The following is a 27,451-nucleotide window of genomic DNA, read 5'->3' on the forward strand; positions in this document are numbered from 1 at the left end:
CATCTTCAAAACTGCACACAGCTCTGGACTACACAGCTCAAAAACAATATAAAAGAAGTGGAAAAGATTCAGAGAAAGGCAACAAGGATGAGTAGACAGAACTTTCGTATGAGGAGTGATTCAGTGTATTAGAACTCTTCAGGCTGAGATACAACAGAGGTATACAAAATCATAAGTGGCACCAAGAAGGGTGTATAGGGATCAATTATTTATTGTTCCTTCCCATAAAGGAACTAGGGGCAGCAAACAAAACCAGCATGTGGCAGGCTTAAAGAAACAAGTGCAGGAAGCTCTGTACAATGTGTAATTAAGCTGGAGAACCCTTTGCCACTGGATGTTGTAAGTTCCCAATCATTACGGATCCTCAAAAAGTGACTGTGTAAATTCAGAGGAAAAATCCAGCAGGGGTTATCAAATATAAAAATACCACCCTCAGGCTCAGCAAGTCCTTGAAATGCAAATGGCTGGAAGGTGGGAGGCAAGTCCAGCTAAATTCTCAGATCTTCTCTAGCATCTTTTGATGGTCACTGTCAAGGGCAGGATACTGAGGCAGACAGGCTTTTGGTCAAAGCTGATAAAGCATTTTTACGCTATGTTCTATGTAACACAGAACATCCGACATTATCCAAAATAAAGGAAGCTACTGAGGAGCTCTGCCCTCATCTAAAAAGACTGCAAAGATGAAATTATCGCTCCAGTCTTTTAGCACTGTATTATTTCTGTAGTATTCTTTCTTACCTAACATTATTTTAATGCAGATGCACAGAGTTAATCCGTACTCTGCTGATTTTGGCACTTCCAGTGTACTGAGCTACAAAACTCTAATACTATTAGGTAGCTTTGACACTTTCCTCAGAGAAAGGTCAAATCCCCCAGTAAAAACTGCTTCCTGTGGTTTATAAACAACATAGGACAACACAGACTAACATCTCCATGAATGGAGGCAACACAAGCACTCGTATATCCCTGTATAAAACCCAATCTGACAAAGGCAGTTACAAAACAACAAAAACGCAGAAGAATTTAAAGGAGTCAGTCTTAAGGGACTGAAGTCAAATTAACAACGGCTTTGCACACAGGCCCACTTCTGTACCCTAAGAGCATTACTGTGGGTACAAACAGCTCAGATGAGGTGAAAACAAGACTCTGCAGTTAGGAAGAGGTTAACTGCACTGCTCACACTTTGCAGCACCCTTCTACCTTTAACGCTTCCCCAGCTAAGTAAGCTGGAGGTGAACAAAGCCCAAAGGAGCTCTATTTCATCTGGCCAAGAAGTTAGACTTAGTAGCATGTTTAAAAAAGAAAAATGTGTCTAACCAAGCAATATTTCCCTTCTCACATGTACCTAGTACTTCAGTCTTTGGCAAGTAGCCTGCATTGTATAGCTGTCCTCCACATTCTGGTGCAAAAAGAAACCAGAAGCACAAGATAATCGTTCTCGGAGGAACATGGAGTCTCCTGGAGCCATCTAGCTGAGTGACGTGAGAGCTGGAGAATTCAGATAAGATTTCAGTAACTCTGCTTCACCTTTAAAAAGCTTTCATAGCCTAGCTATCTAGTCAGATGCAAACTTTATCCTCTCTGCTTACTGGGCTGTAACATCATGCCACTGAATCAACCGAGTTTGGCAATGTCAGAGACACTTTAGGAGATAATGCCAACTTCACTGCTGATACAGCGGCAGGAACCAGCCGGTGAAGGATGGTGAAGGATCTCCTGCTGGTAAGAGATTGGCATCAGCTATCTCAGAATTGACAGTGACACAAAGTACTTGCAGTAGCAGGGTGTCTTTTGTGAACAGCACAACTTGTTTCAGAGGATAAAAGACTGGGAGAGGCAAACAAATATCCTCCTTTGTGCCAGTCCTACACTACTGTTAACACAGCATCTTTATTGTAATCACATACTATTGTGCTTCTCTAATTCAAGTCTTACAGCTCCTCTGAAAATCAGTTTCACAGTATCTATTTCCCAGTAAAACCTACTGCTTTCAAGCACTATTTGAGTCCCCATCGATTCCAAATTCACTTACTCTTCTGGCAGATGCAGTGAAGGAGTTGGGCTCTGGTGGTGGTATTTGTTCAGTGATGCTAGGCCTGGTTTCATGGCTGGAGTGGTTGGCAAAGGACTCTTCCTTCCTTTCTACAATTTTAAACAAGAAGAGAAACCAAATGTTTCAGTATTGCACTTCCAAGGCTCTTCTTTACAAGCACAATGTGCACTAACCTCAAATTCAGAGTTGCTGTGACCTCAGAATGCTCTAGATCCTAAAGATGATTTCAGTGCCACAGCTAAGCAGTCTTTTTTTTCCTGCAAGGAGACTTTCTACTGACTTTTTATTTCCTCAGTCACAAGATAGATATGTTTGCCAAGTAAAGTAGAAGCAAGCTTTTGAACTTGACCCCCAGAGACAAGCAAAATCTTTGCAGAAAACATCTTAACTAGGACAACAGAGTTTATTCACAATTTTATTTCCTTCTCAGTGATTGTTCTTCCCTTGCGAAATTCAGGAAGAAAAGCAGAGCGTGCCATTACTATCACAGTATATGAGTATGTATTAAAGCATGCATCACTCATCTCCTGAGCGAGCCCATTAGTGGATTTCGTTATGTGGTTCTACTGCAGTTGCTTATGTTAGCGGGCATAATTTCAGGTCCTCTCCAGGGACATGCATTTTGGGACTGATTCCCAAAAGAAATCCTTAACAATGCCCAAAGCAAGCTAATTGAACTCTACCAAAGCTCACAACTGTCTCACTGCTCATTAGACAACTGGAATGGGCCAGAACTAAAACTTTCTTTATATCTATGCACCAACACTGACACAAGAACATCCGCCAGGCTTTGCTGTGGCACAGGGAAACCAGAGACTATGCTTCAGGCATTCTGTTCAAAGACAAAATTCAAAAATCAAATTCTGTTCAAATGACAGAAGTGCACAGGGCTCTAATACAGGCTACTTACAAAACATGGCCACAGGCAACATGCTTGAGAAATGATGTCCCTACACCAATGAAGTGTTCTGCTATTACATATAAAAAGCAGTTTGGTAGGGAGCATCTGTGAGGATGGCACCTTGGAGCTCAGAGATCAATCTTTCTGAAGCAAACCTTCTCACCCCTAGAATACAGGATTCAAAGGACACAGGGAACACAAAAGAGCTAGCCAAGAGAAACATTTAAAAATAACAGGCAGTTAGCAGAACTGACAGAGCCAGGATTAGAGAGACAAGCATGCATCTCCCTTAGGAAGAGTCTACATGATACTGAAGCTGACCTCCACCTGTCTCAGTTACCCTTCCCTCTCTTTGTATTATCTCAGACCTTCCAAAAGTCATCTGCACCGAATATTTCATTTCTTGAGCCTAACATTCTGAAATATTGCACGCTTTTGCACAGCCCTTTTAGGAAGCAGGTGGTAGATGACTCATTTCTCCCTGTAGGCCTGACTCAGTTTACAGGAGACCGTGAAAACGGATATAGAGTTGGACAAAAAAAATTACACGCTTGCCATTTGCTGATTTCTTGAGACTGAAATCTGTAAAACATGGGAGAATTCAAGACACTGCAGGAAGGGGAGAACTATAAAGCAAACAGACCTGATCTATCCTGTGCAACGTGCTCTAGGTGACCCTGCTTGAGCAAGGGGGTTGGATCTCTCCAGAGGTCCCTTCCAACCTCAACCATTCTGTGATTCTGTGTGATTCTGTGACCTGACAGTCAGCAGAGATTATAGGCTGGACTAGATGGTGACTGGTGACCAATTCTGGAAGTTTATGGTATAGAGGTCAGGTTTTTAAGGTCAATCCTAATTACAAGGGCAAAAGTCCAAGTGGTAATGACAGGTTAGGAAAGAACTATAACTGTGAGCAACGTGACTGAAAGGAGTCAACTGCAGATGAAGGATAAGTGAAAGCACCTTGCGCTGGCACAGTGAGAGATCGGATGATCACAGGCACCTTTGTCTTCATTGTAGGACACCGCTTTTTAATTTACTAAAATTTGAGCGATAAACATCATGAATTCCAATCAAAGGGAAACAGGTCAGGATTAGTTCAATCTCCCCAAAATGAGTTTGGTGAGACTGCAAATTTAGTTCTCTCTTTCGGTATAACAAGGCCTTCCAAAATGTGGCAGGAAATTTCAGTTTTAAATGTCATTTTTCTCAAGGGTTTTTTGAAGCATTTCGAGCTTCCCCAGCCTGCTTTAATTCACAGTAATCGACTATTGTAATAGGTACTGTACAGAGTAAGGCTGTCCTTGCCCCAGCTAATGACCACAGACTTCTATACTGATCTTTCTCTTGGTTATATATAGGCCAATGCAAAACTTTTAATTGTTCTCAAGATGAATAAAATAGCATTAAAGCACTTCGCTGCTTTTGTTTGAAGAGCAACACAGATTGTAAGAGACATGGTACTCTGAGGCACTCCAGCAATTTCACTGCTCAGCTCTTCAAATCTCATAACCTCCCCCATGCCCTGTAAATCCCACAAACCTACCACAATCTGAGGCCCTTCAAAATCATACTTCAAAATAAGCTTCTGTATTATACTGTCAGCTTCTGCTATGTCCCAGATTATGCTCTGTTAGCAAAGGAGTTCTAAACTCCTATTTTTCCTTTAAAGGGTTCGCGCCGAACAATGTTTTGCCTTTTTTTTTTTTCTTCTTTAATTCTTAATCTGGACTTTAAATTCTTTAGGGCAATAACCCTCTTCGTCTGTCCAGCACTGCTCAGAATTACAAAGCCATGTAAATATTAAATATTAGAAGAAATTGAAGAGGCATATGAATGGGAGTAGAGAGATAATTTCCCCATTTTCGAAAACAGTTCTGTATCCATGTAAGCATTTAAAATGTCTAGCAGATACAGTATAATTGTTAAGACTGTATTTGAAACTCTGCTAATATCAGTGACATCTATAGTTTTCTATGAAAATAAATTTTCATCCCTACTTAACTTTGGAGGACTTTTTCACTTGTACAACACACGGGATGATGCTGTTATCTAGTTCTGAACCTTTTTTTAAAAAGGGGTACTGAAAGTGTGTACTTCATTTACATATGCAACAACTGACAGCTATGTCCACAACCCCTTGGACAAATTCATGTTCATTTTCTTAGAGGTTTGAGAAGTTTATGGCGTAAGCTTCAATTCTGATTGAAATTTCTCCAAGGGGCCAATAATCTCTCCGGGAAAGGACAGCACAGGTAACAAGGCCCAAAGCCTGATCCTTAAGCTTTCTGTCCTCAAACTGATTTGGCCTTAGTACTTTGCAACAGATTAGTAGACTGTAATGTGCTTTGCTTAGGGAATTAATTCAATAAAAACACCTGCTCTGGCTTCATACAAAATTTAATGCTGAATGCTGTAGCACTTCTCTTGCTGAAGGATCCTGTGTTGTTCCTGAAACAGTTAAACACCATGTAGCTCCATTTCTTACAGCTATATCAACTTGAGCGGTGTTTTGATCAAGTCCTTGCCATGTTTACAAGAATTGGTACATCACTACACAGGGCTACTGTCTAGTAAAACACTGATTTATTGAGCAAATAAATGTGACTTCTACTACATGACTGCTTCTGCCACTGACTTCTCCACCACTTTTGCTTGATTTACAAGCCCAAAGATTTTTCATCTCCTTACTGTCATACCCAAATAGCTTTTGTAAGTACCAGCTCTGCAAAGATCAGCCAGGATTCTCGATGTCCCTCATACTGTGATAAACATTGTAATTCATACAATTAGAATACACAGAACAATTTTACTGATACAAGCAGAAGTACAAAACTTTAAATTATACTTCTCTTGCAAGGATTTATTTATTAGTATACTGAAATATAGGCCAAATAAGCTGATGTTAAAAGCAGTTTAATCATTAAACATGTCATAGTCTAAGATCTGTCTCTCTTTACAGAAATATTAAGTATAGGTATTGGCTTACTGCAAAATTAAGGTTCTTCATTTAAACTATCCATGCTGCACATATATGCTGCTTAAACTAATTAAAGAAGCTTTGGAGATTATGGAAAAGGAATGGGATTGAAAGAAAAGGAATAGGATGCCAGCTATATGCTATACTATAAAGCCTAACATCACTTGATGTACTTAACCCTTATTTTTCCACTGTGTTCTGCAATTATTATACACTATAATCAGGAAGAAAAAAGTTCCTTGTCTCTATAATTGCACAGAACAATTTCAGCTCTTCATTTCAGTGTTGTGATCCAAATACAGCAGATTACTACCTTCCCATACGTTCAACTGCTTTTCTATAGTCTTGTGGTAACTGAAGTATTCACCCTGATTCAGCCAAGTAAAATAAAAAAAATTCTGTTTAAGAAAAACTTATGCAATACTGTATTAGCTTAAATCCAAGTGAGCTGGAAGTAGAAGTTAAAATTCTATCCAAAGTTCTTTTCTGCTGGTCTGGGAGTCAGCAAGGAGAAAGGAAATACATTCCTTTTTCAAAAGAATAGCACTGGTTTGGAACACCGAGGAAATCAAAAGGGAGATGTTTTCATGATGTTAAAGGGTGTTACAGGCACTGTGTAAAAGGAGAAGAAAATTCTTCATTGCCTCAGTGTCAGTCATTATGAACTACTGCAAAGTGAAAGAGTTTGAATTTTTGATATTTTAAGGAAAATATTTTTAATAAACAATTTCAGGGGAAAGCCAAGGCTTTGACATTTAGAAAAAGCTTTCTAGTACACTAGCTATAGAGTTCTCCATATTCTATACATTGAAAGAAAGATTTCAGGATGTCTTTAACAATTAAACAAAAAATGCAGTTGTCAAACTGAGCCCACATTACTGCTCTGCTAATGATTAAATCTGAGACTGTACTGTGTCTTACCTGACTCCTTTTCAGCATCTGATTCTGAAACTTCATCTTCTTCAGCTTCCTCCTCCTCCTCAGAACTGGAACTGCTAGAGTCCTTGTTCTCTTCCTCCATTTCCATGGACTTCAGCGTATCTTCCTCATAAAGAATCTTCTCTTTGCTGAAAAAAATAGGAACTTTTAATGACTGCCAGGGAAGTGAGATATTTCTGCATTCTACTTTTTAGAAACACATACACATGATTTGCTACATATAGAACAAGCAAAAGGAGAAAAACGATCTATAGACTCCACATCTGCATATCCAGCATTGCCCATTTGTTGCGGATTCCAATGTCAGTCTCACATTTCCTAAGTTTGCAGGTATTTCTTCATCCAAAAAATGGGGTGTCTCTGCCTAGGGCGACACAACCATCAGCCGGGCTGCACAGTTCTGTACAGCTGCAACTGTGCAGTTCTCAGCCCAAAGGTCAAAAAGATACTCAGTAAGAGCAGAGACCGGGGAACTGAGCACCACCAAGCAACTGAGCACCCAAGTCCTTGTTCAAGACTTTGAAAGAAACAATAAAATGAACATGAACAGCAATATTTTTTTTTAAAACCAGCCGAGGCAAGCTGACTGCTAACAGATGAAGCTGGCCTCCCATGGCATTCTGCACAGCTGTCAACGAAGACGAAAGAAACCTACTTTGTGAAGAGTCCGCTTTGAGGCTTGCCGTTCATGTCAGCTTCAATTAGTTTATTCCTTGTCTCCTTCTCACTTCTCAGCTGTCAAAAAGTCCGAGAAAATTGAAGAAAGAATCAAAATACACATTTTAACAAGCCACCTTAGCACAATCTGATAATTATCACAGCATAAGGTCAAGCCAGCCTCGTTAAATGAAAAACACCTGCCCTTATCATAACTGTGGATGTGGCTTAACAAGCAAATTCAACAGATATCCAGTGCTCTCAAGGATGTGTTGTCTTGGACTGGAGCTCCATATGGGCACAGCTACACACTGAGCATGTCCTTAGACTCAAGCTGCAATTTAATAAAACCTTCACCGAAATCTGCAGCAGTCACTGCTTGAGACCCAGAGACAAACGCTGACTTCCACCGTACTGTCCTCACCCTGCCCACATGTATTTGCGTGCAAATGAAATCAGCCTAGCGTCAGTTTAAAACCTGCTGCCTCTGTAGCTAATATTTACCTGCTCTCAGAGTAAAATGTTTAAGTCTGCCCTGTATAGGCAACTGATGGATCTCCCGTGAGGCTGAGTCACTTCTTAAATCCCTCAAATTCTGGCACAAGCCATTGCACAAGAATACGCGTGATCACCACAGCAACTGAAGTATTTTGCTCAAGTAGCAGCAATGTGAATTGTATCAAGATCGATGGATAAAACAATAACTGCCAAATGTTTTTGGTAGCATCTAGCACAGACACAGTTGAGGTTAAAAAGAAAAGGGGGAAAAAAAAGAAAAAGAATTGCAATTAAGGCTCACTTCCAAGCCTCTTTTTTATGTCATGTCTAGTGTAGTTATTCTTCCTCTTTGGATAGGAGGAGCTGACCCTTGGCACATGAAGCAAAAGCTCTGCAAATTCTGAACGCGTGAAAAGCTACATGGAATCCAGCGCAGGACCAAAGTTTTAGGGTACAGCATTTTATTAAATGGAATAAACTGCAGGAACACAGCAAAGGGAAGTGCAAGAAACGGCCTAGTCCGTTCACAGGAAATTCAGAAAACAAATTCCCAAACCAAAATTAATTCCAAAACAAATCCAAATGAGCTGTTTCCAGCAAACAAAATTCCCTTTCCACTCTAACAACAACATTATTTGGCAAGGGTGGTATCATTTTGTTCTGATATACTTTTTAAATTTAAACTTTAGATTAAAAAAACTGACTTGAGAGCCATTTTGAAAGTGCAAAAATGTATGTGTTTTGGAACAGCCTGTTTCATCCTTAACAACTGCAATTTCTTTACTTTAAATGACATAATAAAACATGAGAAAATGACATTTTTGTCAAAAAAATCATATTCACTGAGAAAAAGTGATCAAGTCTAGAGTCTTCTCTTCCCAGTTCTACTACAGCTTGCTACAGTCATTTAACAAATTGGGAAGGTCTTTATATAGTGCTACTATACAGAGAATTAGAGGGTCGCCGGTCCCTGCTAAGCAGGTCCAAAAATGGGCTAGCAGAGACCTAAAAAAAAAATTCTGGTGCTTGTTTTGCTTTTTCTTTTCTCCAGAGGAATGTAGTTATCTGCAGAATCCTGGGGTAATGTAACAGGAGGAAATCCAAAATACAACACTGATAGTATTTATCAACACCTCATTTAGGGAGAAGCTTATTAATTTTTAAAAAGATTCTGTGAATGTTAAGGATGCTATTTAAGGATGACAGCAGCTGTGTTATGATCAGAGCTTGAGTTCTACCACCCACATTGTCAGTTCCTCAAAATACTTTACTTGGTTTCATCAGCAACGTTCTCATTAAGAATGTTTCTAAAACCAATATTTTAAATGATACATTATGATTTGGTTTTTTGTTTTTGTTTTTGTTTTTTTTAAGAAGGTTGGTTTGTTTCTTGGAAACACCCAAATGAATTGAGCAGATCAGATGAAAAAGGAAAGAAAGCAATATTAAAACAGTGTAGCTTGATGACTGGCTTTACTTTGATCAAGATGTTCTTTGCCTTCCTTCTTTCATACCAGCTTTCTACTTATAACCCTTTCCAGTATCTCCATGGCATTATGAAATGACAGTTTAATATGGTTTTTGAAACCACTGAACATTTCAGTCTGCAACTCCCTGCAGTTCATAATTTCTTCTCAAAAAGAAATCAAAAGTCTCACTACTGTAAGAAAGGGAGACACAGTAAAAAAATCTCTTTCTCAACACTGACTCCATGCTTCTTAAATACAAACACAAAGTTGACGAGGGTAATCGTTCATTAAGCAAAGAGCAATTTGTTAGCTTGCAAGCTCCCCAGCTTCAAAAGCCACTAAGCAATAGCAATTCCGAAGATGAACTGTACATACCTTAGAAGTCTACAAAATTCTGTATGTCAATAAGCTACTGACTTTCTTGAGAGTCATGCAATTTTCTAGATTTCTAGGTATTAAAAATACTGGTGTAATTAGAGATTTCCCAAAGACTAACATAAAAAAAAAATAGCTCGGCCTCAGCTTCATGCTTCTGTTGAGATTATAAGTTTTAGAGAACACCCATGCATGAAAAGGTATCTAGAGAGGCGAAAAATGATCATCCAGAAACTCACCACAGTCTGTTTCTTCTGCAGCATTTCTAAATGCTCAACGAGTCCTTCATCAGCCACGTCGAATGGCGTCTGGCCCTGATGACACATGCAATAAGAAAACAAAAGATGCTATCCAAGACAGCATGCCAAGACGCTATTAATGCCACGATGGCATTAAGAGTCAAAAAAGCGCTCTTTACCAGTGAAGAACAAAACTGAACGTATTCTACATCCTCTCTCCCCAGAGGCTGGGTAACAAACTCTGTTTTAGTTATTTCATTTTAGAGTAGGGAAAACCAAGTGACAGTGATGGTATTTTTACGACGCAATCCATGATCAGACCAACCTTAATCATAGGAGTGCAGTTCCAAGATGTGCAGCCTGACGGTCTGCTGCTACTCAAATCAAGCAGTCAGGATTTCTATGTTTGAATTTCCAGGTTTCTAAAAGGCACGCTCTTCTACCGAGGAGGAACATGATCAGCCTGCTCTACTGTTTTATACTGTATTTGAACCCCCAATAGGCTGCCAATCATCAGCATGCCAAAAATTTAGGGACCGTTTTCACACCCATGGACATTTACAAATAAAACAAAACCAGGGAAAGTTTCTTTGGGGCATAAAAAAAAGAAATTCACTACAGTTTCAATACAACTGAAGCTATAACCATTTTATTAACACATGAATAATGAATGAAACCAGACAGCTAGTGACTGAATAAATACAGATTATCTGGGCCATCTGACCCGGACAGGTAAAAACACTTGACTAGATTGGGAACATCAAATAATTCAGCGCAGCAAATATAACCGTGTCTGTTTCTTTTCAGGTCTATCATGACCCAACACACTCTTTCTGAACACTTTGAGACAATACCTGATGGTATTTAAAACAAAACAAACTCCCCATATTTTGGATGCCAAAGAGCTCACCGTGCTAAAATGGCTCCTCCTCATAGAGCTATTTCTTTCACATGAGTTTCCAGGACAGGAGATGCACTCGCAGCATATAGTGCCACATTTCTCCTAGCAAATTCTCTTGTCTACTTTTACTCCTTGATGCTGCTCCGAGTAAATATGTCCCCAATCTCCTACTGCAGAAGCAGCCGTGGTACAGCAGCAATGTTCACAGACACTGCTTGCACATGGCAGCAGGGAGGGCAACACCGAAAGCACCCCTAGACAAGTCCACTTCGACTCTTGCAAATCCACGGCTTCCTCAAGGAAACACCCCCACGTGTTTAGATGGAGGGCTTTTTGCTAATATCCTACTTCTCCCCTCCCCCTCATTTCTCACAAACCTGAGTGAATTTTTCAATCTTCCCTGTTTATGAGAAAGACAGTAAAACGGGAAGGATTTAAAGCTCTCAGTTTCTCAAGGGTTCGCTGGTTTTCAATAATTTATACTTTAATATTAGCATATTATTTTGCACTCCACAACTGACTTTTTAGCTTAATTTAGCAGGACTATACTAAAGAAGGAAAACATAGACTAGCATCTATCCTTTCTCACAATCTTGGTCCTCAAGATTCATCACTGATCTTTTTCTTAGAAATACTTAAAATATCTTTTTCTGCCTTCCTCTAGTAAAAATTCTTTGTTTTCTGGTGCTTTTAAATGCTCCACTACATATGATGTGAGAACTGCTCACCACGTAACCTTGCCATGTTCTTGCATCCAGGCACAGGCAATAAAATTTATGTGTGTCTTGCTATAAAACGTGCCAACATCTGTGCTTACTAACCAGTTTGTTTCTGATGTCCATATCACACAATGCCTCAGCCAAGATGGAGCAAGCTTCTTTCACTCCCCAGTGTGCAGCAGCATGGAGCGGCGTCCAGCCATCGTTGTCTTGGACATTCAAATTAAACCCGGCCTGGATCAAAAGCCTAAAGAAATAAGCAATATTGATTTCTGCCCATACGAGAATGGCTCTGCACAGAAGAATTCACACCATGAGCCACAGAGTAGGCGACATGGTACACAATAAGCCAGTAGTTTCTTAACGTGTTGTTCATCTAAGCGATATTCCACTTGACGTGTCCACAATCATAACAGAAAGGGGGAGTATAATGAAAGGACAAGCAACTCCTCCTGTCACCGTAAAAGCTGTTGGAAAGCCTCTAACTGGTAAGATTCCCTTTCAGCACGTCTTAAATTGGGAGAACACCTTAATTTCTAATCAGGCACTAGCGACCCAGTCTGAACTCCTGCTTCGATGGACAAGAGACACCACAATCTGTCAGGCACTAAGCAAATAAACAGCATCTCTGCGGACCGTAATCTCTGTAACAAGCAGCCAAGCACCTGGAATTAAAAGGACATTTAGTTACTGGAGTCTAGTGCTGGTTCTAGCAGCGAAGAAGGCTATACTGTAGGAACTGGCTGAAGGGGACAACATAGGCAGGACAGCCAGGTAAGAAGCAGAGATGCTACTGACTGATTGACAGCTGTGCAATTCCTAAGTTAAACAACTCACATCTCAGGATTGCCAAAAATGCATTTTTGCAGACTAGACCTTGCACGGTTAAAGCAAGTCGTATCCGAGCGGACCTGTCTGGGAACACCCTCATCACGTATCATCCTGCATACCTTCCACTCACTCCCTCTCTAGCAGACCAGAGCACTGGTGTTTCATAGCATCTGAAGCTTGAAGATTTAAACGTAAAAACAAACAGAAAAGAAACAACTGTAGTCTGAAGCTTCACAGGCATATTTGCACGAGTATGCAAGTAATCTGCTGAAAGTACAGAGCAGCTCACGTCTCAAAATTGAGTGTTATCCGGTTGCTTAAAACACTGAAGACCATCCCAAGGGAATTCTGCAAGTCCTGTATAATTGCTACTGAAAATTCACATTGTGGGGTTTTCACCACGCAGAACTGCCTTCCTTCAGCACAGGGGAAATCCAGCATGACCCCAGAATGGTATTAACAGTTTTGAAACTCCTGCAGCTTTACACTGATGCACCATTGTGCTAAATAAAACACAGTCATCATATAGCAGAGCGTTTCTCTGTGAAAGAAATGTTAAATCAGGTGCTGACTTTACGTTGATTTTCCAGCTGGCAAAAGGGAGGAACATAGCTGTTAAGAGACTCAAGGTCACAGGCAAATTCCATGTCTCATTTGAGAGTTAACTAGCTCCTGGCTTTCAGCCCTTTTGGTTCAAGTCACTGAAGTTTTATATTTGAACTTAGAGGGTGGCCATAAAACACGCAGGAGTGAAACAATATTAGCTCTCAGTGAGATCTGTTTACCGTTATAACATTTAATGCCGAGGGGTAGCTGTCCAGAACTAGTCAGCTTGCAAACAGTGACTGCAGTTTTCACCGAGTACTGGAAACACAACTCTCCACCGGACCAGCACCTCAATTTCAGGAGATATTAGATTTCTATTCGACATGAGCTGTGTTAAATTGGTGTCCTTGGGCACAGCACAGGCACAGACAGTTCCTTCCTCAGACAGCTTATAACTCAATTCTAAGCTCTAACGAATGCATACAAATAGGGATCACGGAGGACAACGAAATTACTAGAGCTTGATAAGAAGCTGCTACTACGTATCAAGTCACGACACAAAAATCTATGAAATAAAGAATCAAGAGAGATGAACATTTCCAGAAGTGTTTTAACCCAGACAATGGAGTAGTCTTCCTACTTATGGGTAGCTCCATAAGCTCCATAGTGTAACTCCACCCATACATAAAGAGCAGAAGAAAAAGCTTTACTGTTGGAAACCTTAATTTGGCCTTACCTGTAAGAATATTAATGTTTTACTGCCAGGAAACACTACACTGGGCAAGTTTGCTCTCATAATAAGCTTTTTAGCGTCAGAGCAGTAGAAGCAGAAGCAGTCTGTAGCAGGATCACTCTGTCACTGCAGAAGGCTTCAAGAGCAGGAGCACTAAGTGATAGGTGGTGGTGAGATAGGGGTGGCACTGCATTTTTCCACTGGACTGACAAGCTGGTCACGTATACTGTTGGGGTGCTCGCAACTGTCATGGAGCATATAGACCGAAATTATACATTTATCCCTCTAACACTGTTTAACCTAGTCCTAATAGCTAGTGCTATTATTCGATTAGTGACAATTAAACCACCTAATTTATGTCTCAGGCTCTGAAAAGCTTTCACTGCTCTAACGGCCTAGAGGAACGAAAGGGAATCTTCTAGCTCTTTCTAGGTGAAGCATTTATGGTTGGGCACGTAATTCTATAGAGCCCTTTGAGAAAAAGCAGCCTAAAAATCTCAGTGCAAAACAAATCTCTCTCAACTGTAAAGCTAGATAGGGCAACCACCTTTAATTCAATGCATCCACCACGGAAAGGAGCTCCTACCTCATGACTTCAGAATAGCCCTTTGCTGCAGCAACATGAAGAGCTGTGGCACCTGTTCGAGGCTGCTTTATATCCTCAATTCTCCCACTGTTCAGCCACTGTCGGGCATCCTGCAGCATTTGCTGCTCCTCTTCTTTTCTTGCCAGGTCTAGGTCTACACCTAAGAAGGCCAAGCATAGAACAGGGGATTATCAAGTGAAAATGCCCACGTATTTATTAAACCTACACAATGTTTTGCTTGCTATATAATATTAGTAGTTTCTCTGCAATCCTCCACCAAAAAAACTCCAAAAAACCAAAAAGATCAGCACAAACATTTTCCAGGAGTTAGGAGAACTTATACATCACTGACAGATATTTCAGGGCTGTCTTAAAATAAAATTCTGAAAGTTGAGCCACTTGTTGCAAACCAGCCCAATTACTGAGCAGCTAAACTGTGAACCAATAACGGGTGGAAAGATTGTATTCTAAATATATAGTGTCCCAGATTTAAATAATCAAGCCATGAACAACAGTTTTGCAAACTTAATTAAACAATAGTGTGAGTATAACCTACAGTGTAAATTGGGAGAGAAGACCCTCAGACATCTCCAAGAGCAGCACAACCTCAGACATATATTTACTTAAAACTCAGTACAATCAACTCGTATTGCACCATTTATGCCATGCACAGAGAAAGGAATATTTAATCAATTACCCTGAGCAGCAAAGCAACAGATTCCTTAAAAAAAAGGAAGAAGAAAAAAAAAAAAAGGCATTTGGGGGATAGATGGCAAAATATTCTACTCTGATGGCATAAAAGATCTGCTTTAGAACAAGTTAGATCAAGTGAGTCCATTAGTACAGATGTTTGAGGCTTTCTGACAACAAGGGGGACAAGTTTCCCACACTGTTACTGATGTGGAGAGGCCAGGTGGTTCTGGCTGATGGACTGCTTCAACTGTCACTAAACCAACAAGAGGCAAAACTATTTTAGCCTTGTTTTAGTAAGTGGATATGACAAACTGAAGAATTTTTCACGTTAATGAGGTCACATAAGGATGGCATACCAACCAGAAGTATAGTATAGCTTCCATACAGCGACAGACTAAACAGGCTAGGGCTCTTCCACTCGGAAGAAAAATATGAAGAGGCATATGACAGACATGTCTAAAAATGAAGAATGGTGTTGAAGCGCAACTATCGCGAGGGATTAGTTCTCTCAATATAAGAACGAGATGATTCCCAGTGAAATTATTGGGCATTAGGTTTAAAACAGAGCAGAAAAACAAACAAACAAAAAACCCACTTACCAACTCAGAGTTAATTATGAAACCCACTGCAGCAGGATGCTGCAAAGATTAAAATCCAAATGGCTTCAAAACAAGGATTAGACAAATTCACAGAGGGGTAGCAGTGCATCTGTGACTACTGAACAGAACGCTACACATGCTAAAATCTTCCAAGGAGAAATGTGCAACTTCACGAAACAGAAATCCACTGGGGATTCGTAAGTACATAGAAAGCCCATGTGGCTCAGGAATTCCTTAAGGCATGGTGGTTGGAAGCTGGGAAAATGTTAAGGAGAGGAATCACACACATTTATCCTGTTCTTACAGTTTGCCCTAGACACCTGCTTTCAGCTGCTGTTAAAGACAGGCTACAGGGCTAGGTGGACACTTATCTGAAGTTTATAACACATTTATTCCAGCAATTGTGATCCTTTTCAAGTGTGCCACTGGAAAGCTTCTCAGTGGAGACAGATGGTTGTTTTAGGGCATCCTAGCAGGATACCACCAATGTGGCAAAGCAGTGAAAAAGCCAAACATAATCCTAAGAAGTGTCAGGCAAAATATCTGCAATAGAGACCAAACTACTGCCTTGGAAGGTCTCAACCATGTTACTACCATGTACAGCTCTTATTACCCACTTGAAAGAGAGACAAGTTCATGCGGACATAAAGAAAGGCTCTATCTTTCTGGTCACCCAAGGTAGCCTGACTGCTAAGAAGAGAAAGAAGTGGTTTGGACAGCCCAGTAAAGCGAAGACTGACTGCAGACAGAAATCTGCTCTTCAAATACATGAGCAGAGTAAACATAAACACAAAGAACTATTCAAGCTTATCTCAAGGTGGGTTGGCAGAGGGAGGAAGGGAACAGAGAACAAGCTGGTCATAAACACAGCTAGGCCAGAAACTGAAAATTTTCTATTCACCAGAAGGAATGCGATCCTACATCAAATTTCCAATAGAGGCAGTTGGAGAACTAACACAACTGACTTTCAGCCAGACAGCTACAAACTCATCAGTGGTGCAGTAATATAGTTGACAAAAGTAGCAAGCGACTGGTCTCTTCCTAACCATCCCTGAAATTAACTTCAAAAATAAAGTAACTGCCATGCACTAAGCAGAAAACATAGATTAGAGAGGACTGCATTCTTTCCGCTACACAAACAATCCCAGCACCAGCCTAGAATAATTTATATTGGAAGGGACCTTTGTGGGTCTCTAGTCCAACTCCCTAGTCAAAGCAGGGGCAACTTCAAAGCCAGATCAAGTTGTTCAGAGCTGCATGCAGTTGATTTTTGAAGACCTCCAATGATGGAGATTACACAAATTCTCTGGGTCCCAGGGTCCAGGACTGCACCACTTTCCTGGGAAATATTTTTCCCCCCCTTTATATCCAGTCAGAACTTCCCTTGTTCGAACTTGTGATTTTTCCCTCTCATCCTGTCACTCTGAGAAGAGTCTGGCTTCATCATCTTTATAATCCCCTTTCAAGCTAGTGGAAGGTAGCAATTAGATCCTCCCCATCAGCCTTCTCTTCTCAAGGCTGAACATGCAGTCCGTAACTCTGCAATGCGACTACATTTTGGATAATTTGGTTCGTATCTGCCCAATTTGTCTCTACCATTTCATCACTTCCCAATAAGTTGAGGTAAATGCATCCTTCAAAAACATTCTTGATGAACTTCCTGGATAGGCTTTCTTCCTATGCAAATGTATATACACGTAACCCCCTGCAGATGAGCATTAAAAAAAATTTTACACTGGTGAAGCATTTCTACATTTTGACACAAGACACACTGTTCAAGTCACTTGTAGCAGCGATGTTTTTGCAGGAACAGCACAAACAACAGCACCTCAGAAAGGTGCATCTGGTGAAAAAAGGGGAAACGGCAGAGCAGACAGGGTACAGAAGAAGTCTAGGGAAGGATCAGGATAAAACAGCTCAGTCCAGGCCAGATACCTTCATTTCCTGGTCCCCACCCTTGACAGGGATATGGATCTCGCCTCAGTATTATTTTATCAATTCTGGGTGAAACAAGAGCATTCATTGATGCCGGAAATCAGAATTAAACCTCACTTTGAAAGTAAATGGATCAAATGGATCAACTTTCAGTATTGTGATGTCTTGCTTTTAAGAATCCTACTAAGAAGGACAGAGAATGCATATTGAGCTTTTGCTATCTTGCGCTGCAAGCCTTCCGCATCTGCTCTAATGTTCTGCTACCAAAGCAAAATCCTTCTGCTGCCTCTTGGGCCAGATTTCAGCTCTCTGTACCTATAGACAGCCAGTCAGCCTATAGAATTTCCTCACAGAAACTCTTGCAGGTCTAACACACACATTGTCAAGCCCCCTGCCAACTTACCTTGTTTCTTTACTTGTTCCAGAAGCAGGTCCTTCATGGCTGCTTCCTCTGCGATATCAGACGGGACTTCACCCTCACTGTTCACAGCAGCCACGTTGGCTCCATGACTAATTAAGTACCTACGTGAATGAGACCAATGTATTAGACCTTGTGAACAGGCTTCAGTGCAACTTGCACAGTAAATCAAGTGGCAGAACAAAATACTTTTCTTATTCAAGTTCAATTACCAAATGAGTGTTCCATATACTTATCAAATTTCTAGTCTAAAGATGTTCATTGTTAACTGCAAGGTCCTGCCTTCTCTGCTCAGTGGCTCATGCTAATAATTTCTGTTTCTCTATAGCCAGTTAAGTCTCCTATATCTTGTACTAAGATGATATGTTATTCCTGTTTTTTAAAAGGAGATGAGAGCAGAAAAGACGAGCCTTCATTTTTTTTTCCACTTGTCTCTTTACGACTAGATCAAAAGTTCATTCAAGAGCAAGTAATGTCTTGTTCAGCCTGTTAATCTTGTCACAAGTACAACCCTGGGATGTACAGGAAATATCTATTTAAGGACATAAATCTAGGAGGGTAAGGTAGGAAAAAAGTTTTGGTTGGTTTTGAATTTATTGTCAATTCCTTTCAGAAATACTTGTTAGTATTCAAATTGTTGCAACTTTTTGGTAGCTGTGGTGGCTTAAATATATTAAGTGTGGTAGGTTTTGTAAAGGAGAGTAATATATTTTATTAGAACAACTAGCATTTGGGGAAAAAATAAACTGATACAGGATCACCCAAAGTTAAGACTAAGAGTTGACCCAGGAGGAGTACAACACAGAAATAACTGAGTTGCAGCAGATCTTTCTTTGGATCCCTTTTTGTGGAGGATAATCTTGAGAAATGTTATTGTTTTCCTATATTCTTCTAGCCTGTGATGCAGCCTTCATATCACAAAAAGATTTCAACCAGGAAACTACCACTTAAGTGTGCCAGTTCTGCAGTTCCAATTATTCCACCACTCCAGGTCATAGATTTGAGCAACTCTCAAAATCTCAGAGCCACTTGCTGGTGCACAAGAACAAGTCTGATATCAGTATCTTCTCCAGGACAAGCAGAATATTAGTCCTATGCGAGCATAATGAATGCTCAGATCAGTTGCAGAATATTACTTCAATCCTTGAAATCAGTAAGCCTGCCAAGAAGAGTCAAATTTTTGTTGGGAGTCACTTATAGTAGGTTACTGACTCACTTTAAACATCAACTGTACAAAAGTCAGTCATCGACTGTACAAAAAAGTTATATTTACTGTCTCTTCTTTTATATATACATATATTTTTAGAGTACTGATACTTACTAAATTATATAATCTCTCCATGGCAGGCCACAGAATTTCACCTCATTATATCTATACTGAGCCTAGTAACTTGTTTTGTAAATAAAAAAATACAGCAATGTAATGTTTTCATTTTAAGCGGGTTCATTAACAGGTAGTTACTTTTATCTACTCCTCCATCTCTGTCAAACAGTATGCAAGTAGCGGAAACATAGCATCTGAATTTGAAGAAAAAGAAATGACGTTGTTAGCATATTGGTGACACTGAAGCCCAGAACATTGCACTTTTCTCTCTAAAGACTCCAAACAGAATTTGAGTGCTGCTCCCATAGGTTTATCTACATTAAGAAAAGCTAGTCACTTCGCATATCCTCAGAACAAGGGCAAATCCATCTCTGAATTATTCTGTACTGTGTAATGCATCTAACATTTGCAGTTTACACAAGAATAGCTATATAAATGTAATTACACTAATACACATTTCTGTATCATACAAGTACAGGATTACTTTCGGTTAGAGAAGTAAAATCCCAAACCCCTCTTATGTTACATTTAAAATTGTACTGGGGTTCCCCGCTGACGTTAAGTGCGCAGCAAAGTAACTCTGCAGCAGCGGAACTGCGCTTCATTACGCTGCTCTACACATTTACGTGCCTGCCTGTCAACCACCGTGTTTCCCTTTCGCTCGGCATGTTTTTAGCTAAAGCACCTGACACGTCTATACACCATTTTAATGGGATCAGCAAAAGGCAACCAGTTCCAAGTTCCATCTTAACCTTGACAAATTAAGGGTTCAGTAACAGGGGGAATGCATCTTCTCCATTTTCTTTGCTTCCAAGATGTTCTGAGTCACAGAGCAACAAACAGCTATAGGTACCTGTCCCAAGGAGGAGGATGCAGAACGTTTTATAAATACCCGCAACAGCCGGAAACTCACTCACTCTGCTATGTTCAGATAGCCGCATGATGCCACTGCATGAAGAGGGGTCCAGCCCTCGTTATCCTGCTGGTTCACGTTGGCTCCGTTTTCTACAAGGAACTTCACCATATCCAGGTTCTCATCTATACAGGCCTGAGGGAGAAGGGGAGGCGGGGGGACACGAAGGGAAGGGAAGGAATGAAGAGAAGAGAGGGGGAAAAAAGAAGTGATGGTGTTAAATCGAGTGAACAACCTTCATTTGCAGTTTATCAGCAGCAGAGAATTCCTGGGCTGAATTTCCCACACTGTCATGAAGTTGTGAAATAACGTGAATTTATTTCAGAGCTTTCAAAAATTAATTGTAACTCAGAGTCCCCAGGTGGACAACCTCTAAACTTGCTCGGGCTTTGCTTCGGACCAGTACGGACCAATCTCTTTTGCTTTCTCTCTCCCAAACTGTTATGTCCCTGGAGCAGGGCAAACACTGTAAAATGATAAATCTGTATTAGTCTCAGGTTTGGCATCAAATTCCTTTAAACAAGGCAAGCTGTGTATTTATTTAGCTTGTGCTGTTCCCCCAAAACGTCAGTGAAATAATGTCAAAACAGTCATTAAAATGAGATATGCCTAGTGGTAGTGCTGGGCAGAGAAAGTATGATTTCAAGAAGACGGAGTAAATCAGAACCTCTCTCTACTGGATAATGTTCTTTACAGATGGCTTCAAGTAGTCCTTTACAGAAGAGACTGCATAAAAAAGCAGAGAACACAGAAGGGCACTTTTAGTTTAATCTCTTTATTCAGAAGTATCTATTCATTTTCCGGACTATAATAAAGTACAACTTTTCCTGTTGGCACCACAGAACCAACGAGCTATTGAAGAGAACATCATCCTTTGCTAGTCGCTGTGCTAATTCCAGAGACGGCATTTACAGAATCCTAGTCAGCTTAGATGTTGCTGGAAGAAAAACTAGCTAGATTTTCACATCTCAGCACTTCTATTAGGTGGAATTCCTCCTTCCTTGAATTCCTGGCTACAGCACATTCTGTGTTTCACTTACAGTTCACTGGAGGCTGCTATTTAAGGATGAGCTGGCAGTTTAATACATATGTCCAAATGCAGTTGCACCAAGCATGACGAGGGGGCAAAAGGACTGGTTTTTACTTTGTGTTCATCTACAGGCAGAGAAGTAGTTCCTCATTATTAGAGATGGAATCAGCTTGGTCAAAATTGCTCCAAAATGCAGCACTTGATCCTTTTACATAGCTTGATGTGGGTATATCTATCAGCTATGGAAGTCAGATGACTTCAGACGATCCTTCTTTTAAAATGAGCAACACTGACTATCCATTCCTATGTTGTTAGAGGCAAGTAATGAAAACGAGGAAATCATGCAATACAAATACCAAGTAAGAGTAAGTGAAAACCCAAACTAGACTTTTACAGTGCACACACAAGTTATTCGTACATTTGTTTGGTTCACAAGTAGCTATCCAAAAGGTCAGCTTTTAAATTTTTTCCTTCAAAGGGAGCGTGCTCTGGAAACTTCGACTGCAGTATAGCTACTTGGCAAAGCCCAGAAAATGCTGGGTACGTCTACCATGCTAGTAAAGGAGACCCAGGGAGCAGACTCAAGCACCCAGATCCAGACTGTGCTTCTGCTGAAGTGTGAATGCTTCCTGGCCCTGTTTTAGGCTGCTTTAACTCACTCTTTGCCAGAAAAAAGTGCAGGCATAATTCTAGAAGTAGGTTGCACCTGGGACTACTCCAGAAGCAGAATGGATGAGACCACACCTGGGTCGGCTCCATCCACCCTGCTCAGTCCTCCAAGACTCCCATACCCTCAGGCATAAAACCTCAGTTTCATTCTGTAAACCCCGGTCTGGGGGCTTCCCTTACATTATTTCAGACACTAAAACTGGAGAAAAAAAATCCAACCCAAAGCAATCCCCCACCCCTCACCTTTAATTAAGTCTTGGGGGCTGAAAGGCATCACATTTTGCTCAGAGCAGGATATCTGAGCCAAGTATTTCTGCTGTACCTGACAGGCACGGGGGAACTAATGCGTGCCCTGTACGCGAGTGATTCATTTTAAGACACACTCTAGGAGACAGGCACTCCAGATTTCCTTAATCCTGCAAATTACACCAGCATAATTTTTTAATGACTTATGCCCTTAACAGTGCCTTCAAATGCAGTAAACAGGTAAAGTATGCAATGCACACAGAGCAAAGTAATGATCCCATCCTGGTTCAAGAAGTAATTTTTAGGGAGTCTGAGTCTACAAAATTCAGAGCTAGCCTGTATTTTATTGCAAGCTATATTTAGCGTGATATGGTTTAAGTTTTGCCCAACAAATCTCAAATAAGTTACGCTTACTACTTTACCGATGAATTATTTACATTTTTAACCTAGGAACACAACCATTACACATTGCTTTTTAAATAAAACCAATTTCATCTAGAAATGTATTGCTCTGTGAATAAGCGAGACAAGTTTGTCCATGCGATGGTTTCTTTTGAGGACCATCAGTTCTGGCTGACTAAAAAATTAGAGCCTCGGAGATAAATTTTATCGTTGCGGCTCTGACAAAACAGCCAGGTAGAAACTTTACACCTGTGCATACTTACTGCTAAATGCTGTATTTGCTTTTGAGTATTACCTGCAGCTTAAGCGCAAATCTAAATTTAGACTCAAGAATGTTTTCATACTGTGAGCTTAGTACGCATTTGATAGATAATTATATTTACATCATTTATCATTCAAGCCACACAAATAGCTACCACCCACTACATCTGCACGTACTGGGAACAGGCCAAGAGAAGAGAACAATTTTCCCCTCAAACCACTGGACTGGCTGGGCTCTGAAAAATATCTGTTTAATGCAAGAAAAGAAACCCCCACACATTCTTTCAAATTTCTGCCTGGGATTGCCCTTGTTCTTCTGTCGGTCCTGGTCCAGCGTGGTTCCTATGGAATGCATGAGAGAAGCAGAAGGGATAATGGGATAAATCCCCACCTGTTCCCGCAAAGAAATCGGCAGTAATTTGATTCGCCTGGCTGTTGAAGACATAAAACGATGACAAAGTGACAAAGCTACATGGGTGCTGGCAACAGCAGGCATAAATTCACTCGCTTCCCCAGAGGAACCATAACATGAGTATTTTCACGCTTCCTCTTCGAGTCTGCCAGGAAAAAAAGGTCGGGCGTAGAGGTGTATTAAGGCCTTAATGGAGCAGCAACGTAGTCTTTAATATCTAAGAAAAATAACCCTCCCTCCACCCTTCTGCACCACGAAAAGCTGCTGTTCACGCTGTGAACAAGCAATGCGACACCGCTTGGCAAATATTTATTTTAGTATTAGTTAGTGACTAACAAGAATAGAAATGAGCACAGGGTTGAGCAGCGTGAACTATTTTTTTTAGGGAACTGAGGCTGAGTGAACACCACCAGGTATGATTCCTTGCCTGCCACAAATATCAAAATGTGGGAATTGTTTTTTGTGGTATTACATAATACTAATCATATTGGCCACGATTTTTAAAAGTGCCATGGAGAGGGTATATTTCGAAAATTCAAAACCCAGGTACTGAATAATCCCTATCCGCTTCTGAAAAATCCTGCCACTGTCTTTCATCAGAAAGTATCAGGCATGGAATTATTTGCATGATTTTTTTTTTTAGTCAGACACCCTCAAAGAATGCTGCTTATATTTTAATATGCCTTAACATATTTAAGCCATCTTGGAGCAAGGATTAGGAAGACAACAGTTGGGATAACGAGCAAACACAGCAAGTTCTAAAGACCTTCCAAACCTCAAGAGCATTAAAAAATATGTGGACGAGTTATGAGAGATTAAATGGCCTCTTTCAGGAGCTGCAATCTATCTCTACGCATACTTTTAAGTATCAACTGAGTTACATTTCCATATTGACTCAAAATTCATATTTGTACACACGTTATCGGTATTAATAGTTTCACACACGAGATCATTTTACCAAGCTATAAATTACAAAACAGAAGTCTTTGCTGTTTAAAAGCTCGCAGGGGCACACACTTGTCCACTTCAAATTTTAAGAGCCCTGAATGCTTAGACCCTGGCACTCCTCCAGAAAACATGTGCTCTACATTTTATTGAGCATATCTGCCAAAATTAAGCACCACGACACACCACACAAAAATGCGTTCCCAGAGATTCAGAGGGTAAAGTTCAACTCCTGGATAAGCAAATTAGATTTCCTGGAGTTAAGGGAGGAAGGAGAAGAGGAAGAAGAGGAAGTAAAGGGGCAGATGTGTCCTCCTCTGAATACTATTAATCCTGCAATCTTAAATTTAGGAGATTGGATAGGTTTGGTAACCTGAGAGGATCTATCGGTACGCAAAGTTCTCCTCTGATATGATGTAGTGTTTCTTGGGAACATTGTAAGAATAACTACATCAGACAGCAATATTAATATAAAGCAGACATTTTTAATCACCTCCCCCCCAAAATGGAGGAAAGAAAGCCAAAAAAGTTGGTTGAGAATTAACATCGTCTTTTAAGTAGGTAGTTATTTAATGGAGGAAACCTCCCTCCCCTATTTTGCACACAAAATTAAGCTTTGCGGAAAGAAAAATGCATATTCAGATGGGCTTATTTCTTTCAGTTTTAGGCACTGCTAACCCTCAGCTGCTGTGGTTTCACGCACATCAAGGGCTGCTAGTAAAGCAAGGTAACTACAGAGCACAGCATCTCAGCCTTTTTTAATTCTAATTTTTCATTCCTTCTTTACCTTTTGTCCTTAACCTGTATGAGATATAAGGAGATACCGAGGAGATGAGACAGGCTGGGAGGACACAGTGGATACCCTTCCCTCTAGTCCGAGCTCTTCAGCGGGCCAACCTCTTGCAATGCTCTTATTTTTCTTGGCAGTCGGTTAGCTCCAAATGCCTCTGGAATAGCATTAACGTATTACAGCTTGAGCAGCCTTTGATGCAAACTGCATCCAGCGCCCAGAATTGCCCACTAAACACTCGCAGAAAGTTGGCTCATGCAATTTAAATCCCTGGCATTGCTGGGCAAGTCTCCATCTCCAGCTCACGGTGTTCCTTCTGCTCCTGGCAAGGGACCAGCCTGTAGCAGTTTTTCCATAGGGAGGAAGTGCTCAGTTTCTAAAATTTGCAGATACTGCATATTAGCTTCCCCCTCTTGGATAACAGGTGTAGACCTTAATAGCCAGGGACACTCACAGCATTTTATTTTATTTTTTTTTGGCCAATAGCTACTGCCAAAGCACTCTTCTTTAAAGCCTGGGCTTTCCATCACGATACTGAAAAGGGAACACCAGGAAGCACGTTGCAGAACAACTCTGCAAAACTCTGCTCGCCTGGCAAGGCTTGTTCAACTACCAGAAAAAAAAAATCTGATCTTTATCTTGAATGAAAGCTCATTATTATAATGGCATTGCTAAAGTTTGCTCCTTCCTCAGAGCGTGCAGAACGTACAAGTGTTTTCTAGCTTCTGACGAGGATCAGCAATGCAAAAGCTCAAACTGCCTGCCAAGGTATTCGGTTTGCATATCTCCTGGGCATCCCTTATAGGACAGGGCTAGCAAGATCAGGGAGTAAGAGGAGCCAGACAGGATTAAAACGTTCAGAGGACTTGACCAGCAGTCACACTCCAATAAGTAACAACATGGAAACAGTAAAATACTGCTGACTTCATTACTCAGGACCATGAGCAGCCTCAGAAAAGGGCAGCTAGAAATAAGGCTATTCAGACTAGGACCCAGACCAGAAGTACTTAGGTACTGAACTCTCCCCAAACACCTTTGCTTCTGATGGGAATTAGACACCAAAACATTAGTCAATAAGGTCTCTCAAACAGGGGCTGCATCAAATTTAGTAGAGCCCTGGACCATGACTGGTATTCCAAGATGTTCCCACTATATGACAAATATGTACAGGACAGCGGGAAGGAGGGCAACTAAACCACCTCACAAATTCCCAAGAAATTGCTTGAGATCAGCTGAGTGAGAAGAAAATTACCCCTTCACCTCTACATGGGAAAATGGGGATGGCTAAAAGCCCAGAAGAACGCAGGAGCAATGGCAGCAATTGTCACAGTTATTCACATCAGCAGTACCATCACAGGGATCTGCATTAATCCAGCTGTTTCCTCCTCAACTTGTGCAGTTTCATGACAAGTTAATACACTGACAAATTCAGCACAACTGTTTTCGGGCAGAACAGTTCTCATCAATGTTTCAATAACAACTCCTGAGCAGCACGAGCATTTTATTTGCATGTCTACCTGTGCAATTTGGTAGCACTGTGTACACTGGTGGACCAAGCAACTTCTGTCAAGAAAGAACTTGGCAGAGAGCACACTGCATTTCTAAATGCAGTCCCATTGAGTAAATATTTGGTTTACAAACAGTATGTCACATCGCCCAGTGTCATATGATCATGTAATAAAATAGCAGCAATGTGCACACAAGAGCTTGGAACCAAAGTCAGCCGGGAATCCTACAATATATCCTGTGGTTTTAATTCTAGCTATATTTAATTTCCTGGTGTTCCCTCCTTTGTTGATTAGGATTTAAGAGAGAGAACCTATGTATTTTTTGAGGAGGAAGAAAGACGCAGGATGGGAAAAGAAAGAAGGGCTACTGGCTTGGGCTTCTGTGTTGCATATGCTTCTACTGTGAATACATCGGTCTTGTGACAGAATCCTATCTTGGTAACTTCTGAAGAGTGAAAATGCAATAATCCTACTGTGTCAGATTCCCAAGTAGCAATCAGCATGGTTCCCACCTAGAAATCATATTTGGCAGCTCCACTTGTCACATGTAAATAGAGTATGTAAACTAGCTAGTCGGACACATGCCACCTTTCTTACCATGTATTAGAGAAGTCAGACCAGTAGAGGCCAGACTTCTTGATCTCTTCTTAGTGACGGCAATATTCGCATCAGCTTCTCAACAGTGTAGTACCTCTTGGTCTGTGCAAAATGCTGCTGTAAAATCAGATCACTCAGGAATCTCCTATTATTAATCCTTTTATCAGCCTCTCCTGCAATTCAAAATCAAACGTGGCCATGATTTCAAAGCTCTCTATAATTCCAGCCCTGCCCTGTTATGGTTTGTCTCCCTCTGTTCCATCACTGCTCCCAATTTCTGTG

The 27,451-nt window shown here is 40.7% G+C and overlaps 1 protein-coding gene across 4 annotated transcripts in view; it reads right to left on the reverse strand.

Annotated features, from left to right (window-relative positions):
* PPP1R12B (protein phosphatase 1 regulatory subunit 12B) overlaps positions 1–27,451 on the reverse strand; it is a 127,348-nt gene that overhangs the window by 73,456 nt on the left and 26,441 nt on the right. For all 4 annotated transcript variants that reach the window (XR_010886310.1, XM_067310476.1, XM_067310477.1 and 1 more), the window contains exons 2-9: positions 20,314–20,444; positions 18,058–18,176; positions 14,428–14,587; positions 11,834–11,978; positions 10,112–10,186; positions 7,529–7,608; positions 6,856–7,001; positions 2,033–2,142 (exon numbers count right to left, since the gene is read on the reverse strand). Coding sequence is in view for 3 of the 4 variants with exons in the window: in XM_067310476.1 (XP_067166577.1) it covers positions 2,033–2,142; positions 6,856–7,001; positions 7,529–7,608; positions 10,112–10,186; positions 11,834–11,978; positions 14,428–14,587; positions 18,058–18,176; positions 20,314–20,444 (966 nt within the window). In the remaining variant the exon portion in view is untranslated. The remainder of the gene's footprint in view (positions 1–2,032; positions 2,143–6,855; positions 7,002–7,528; positions 7,609–10,111; positions 10,187–11,833; positions 11,979–14,427; positions 14,588–18,057; positions 18,177–20,313; positions 20,445–27,451) is intronic.

This window comes from Apteryx mantelli, chromosome 25 (assembly GCF_036417845.1).
Source record: "Apteryx mantelli isolate bAptMan1 chromosome 25, bAptMan1.hap1, whole genome shotgun sequence".
Taxonomy (NCBI): Eukaryota; Metazoa; Chordata; class Aves; order Apterygiformes; family Apterygidae; genus Apteryx; species Apteryx mantelli.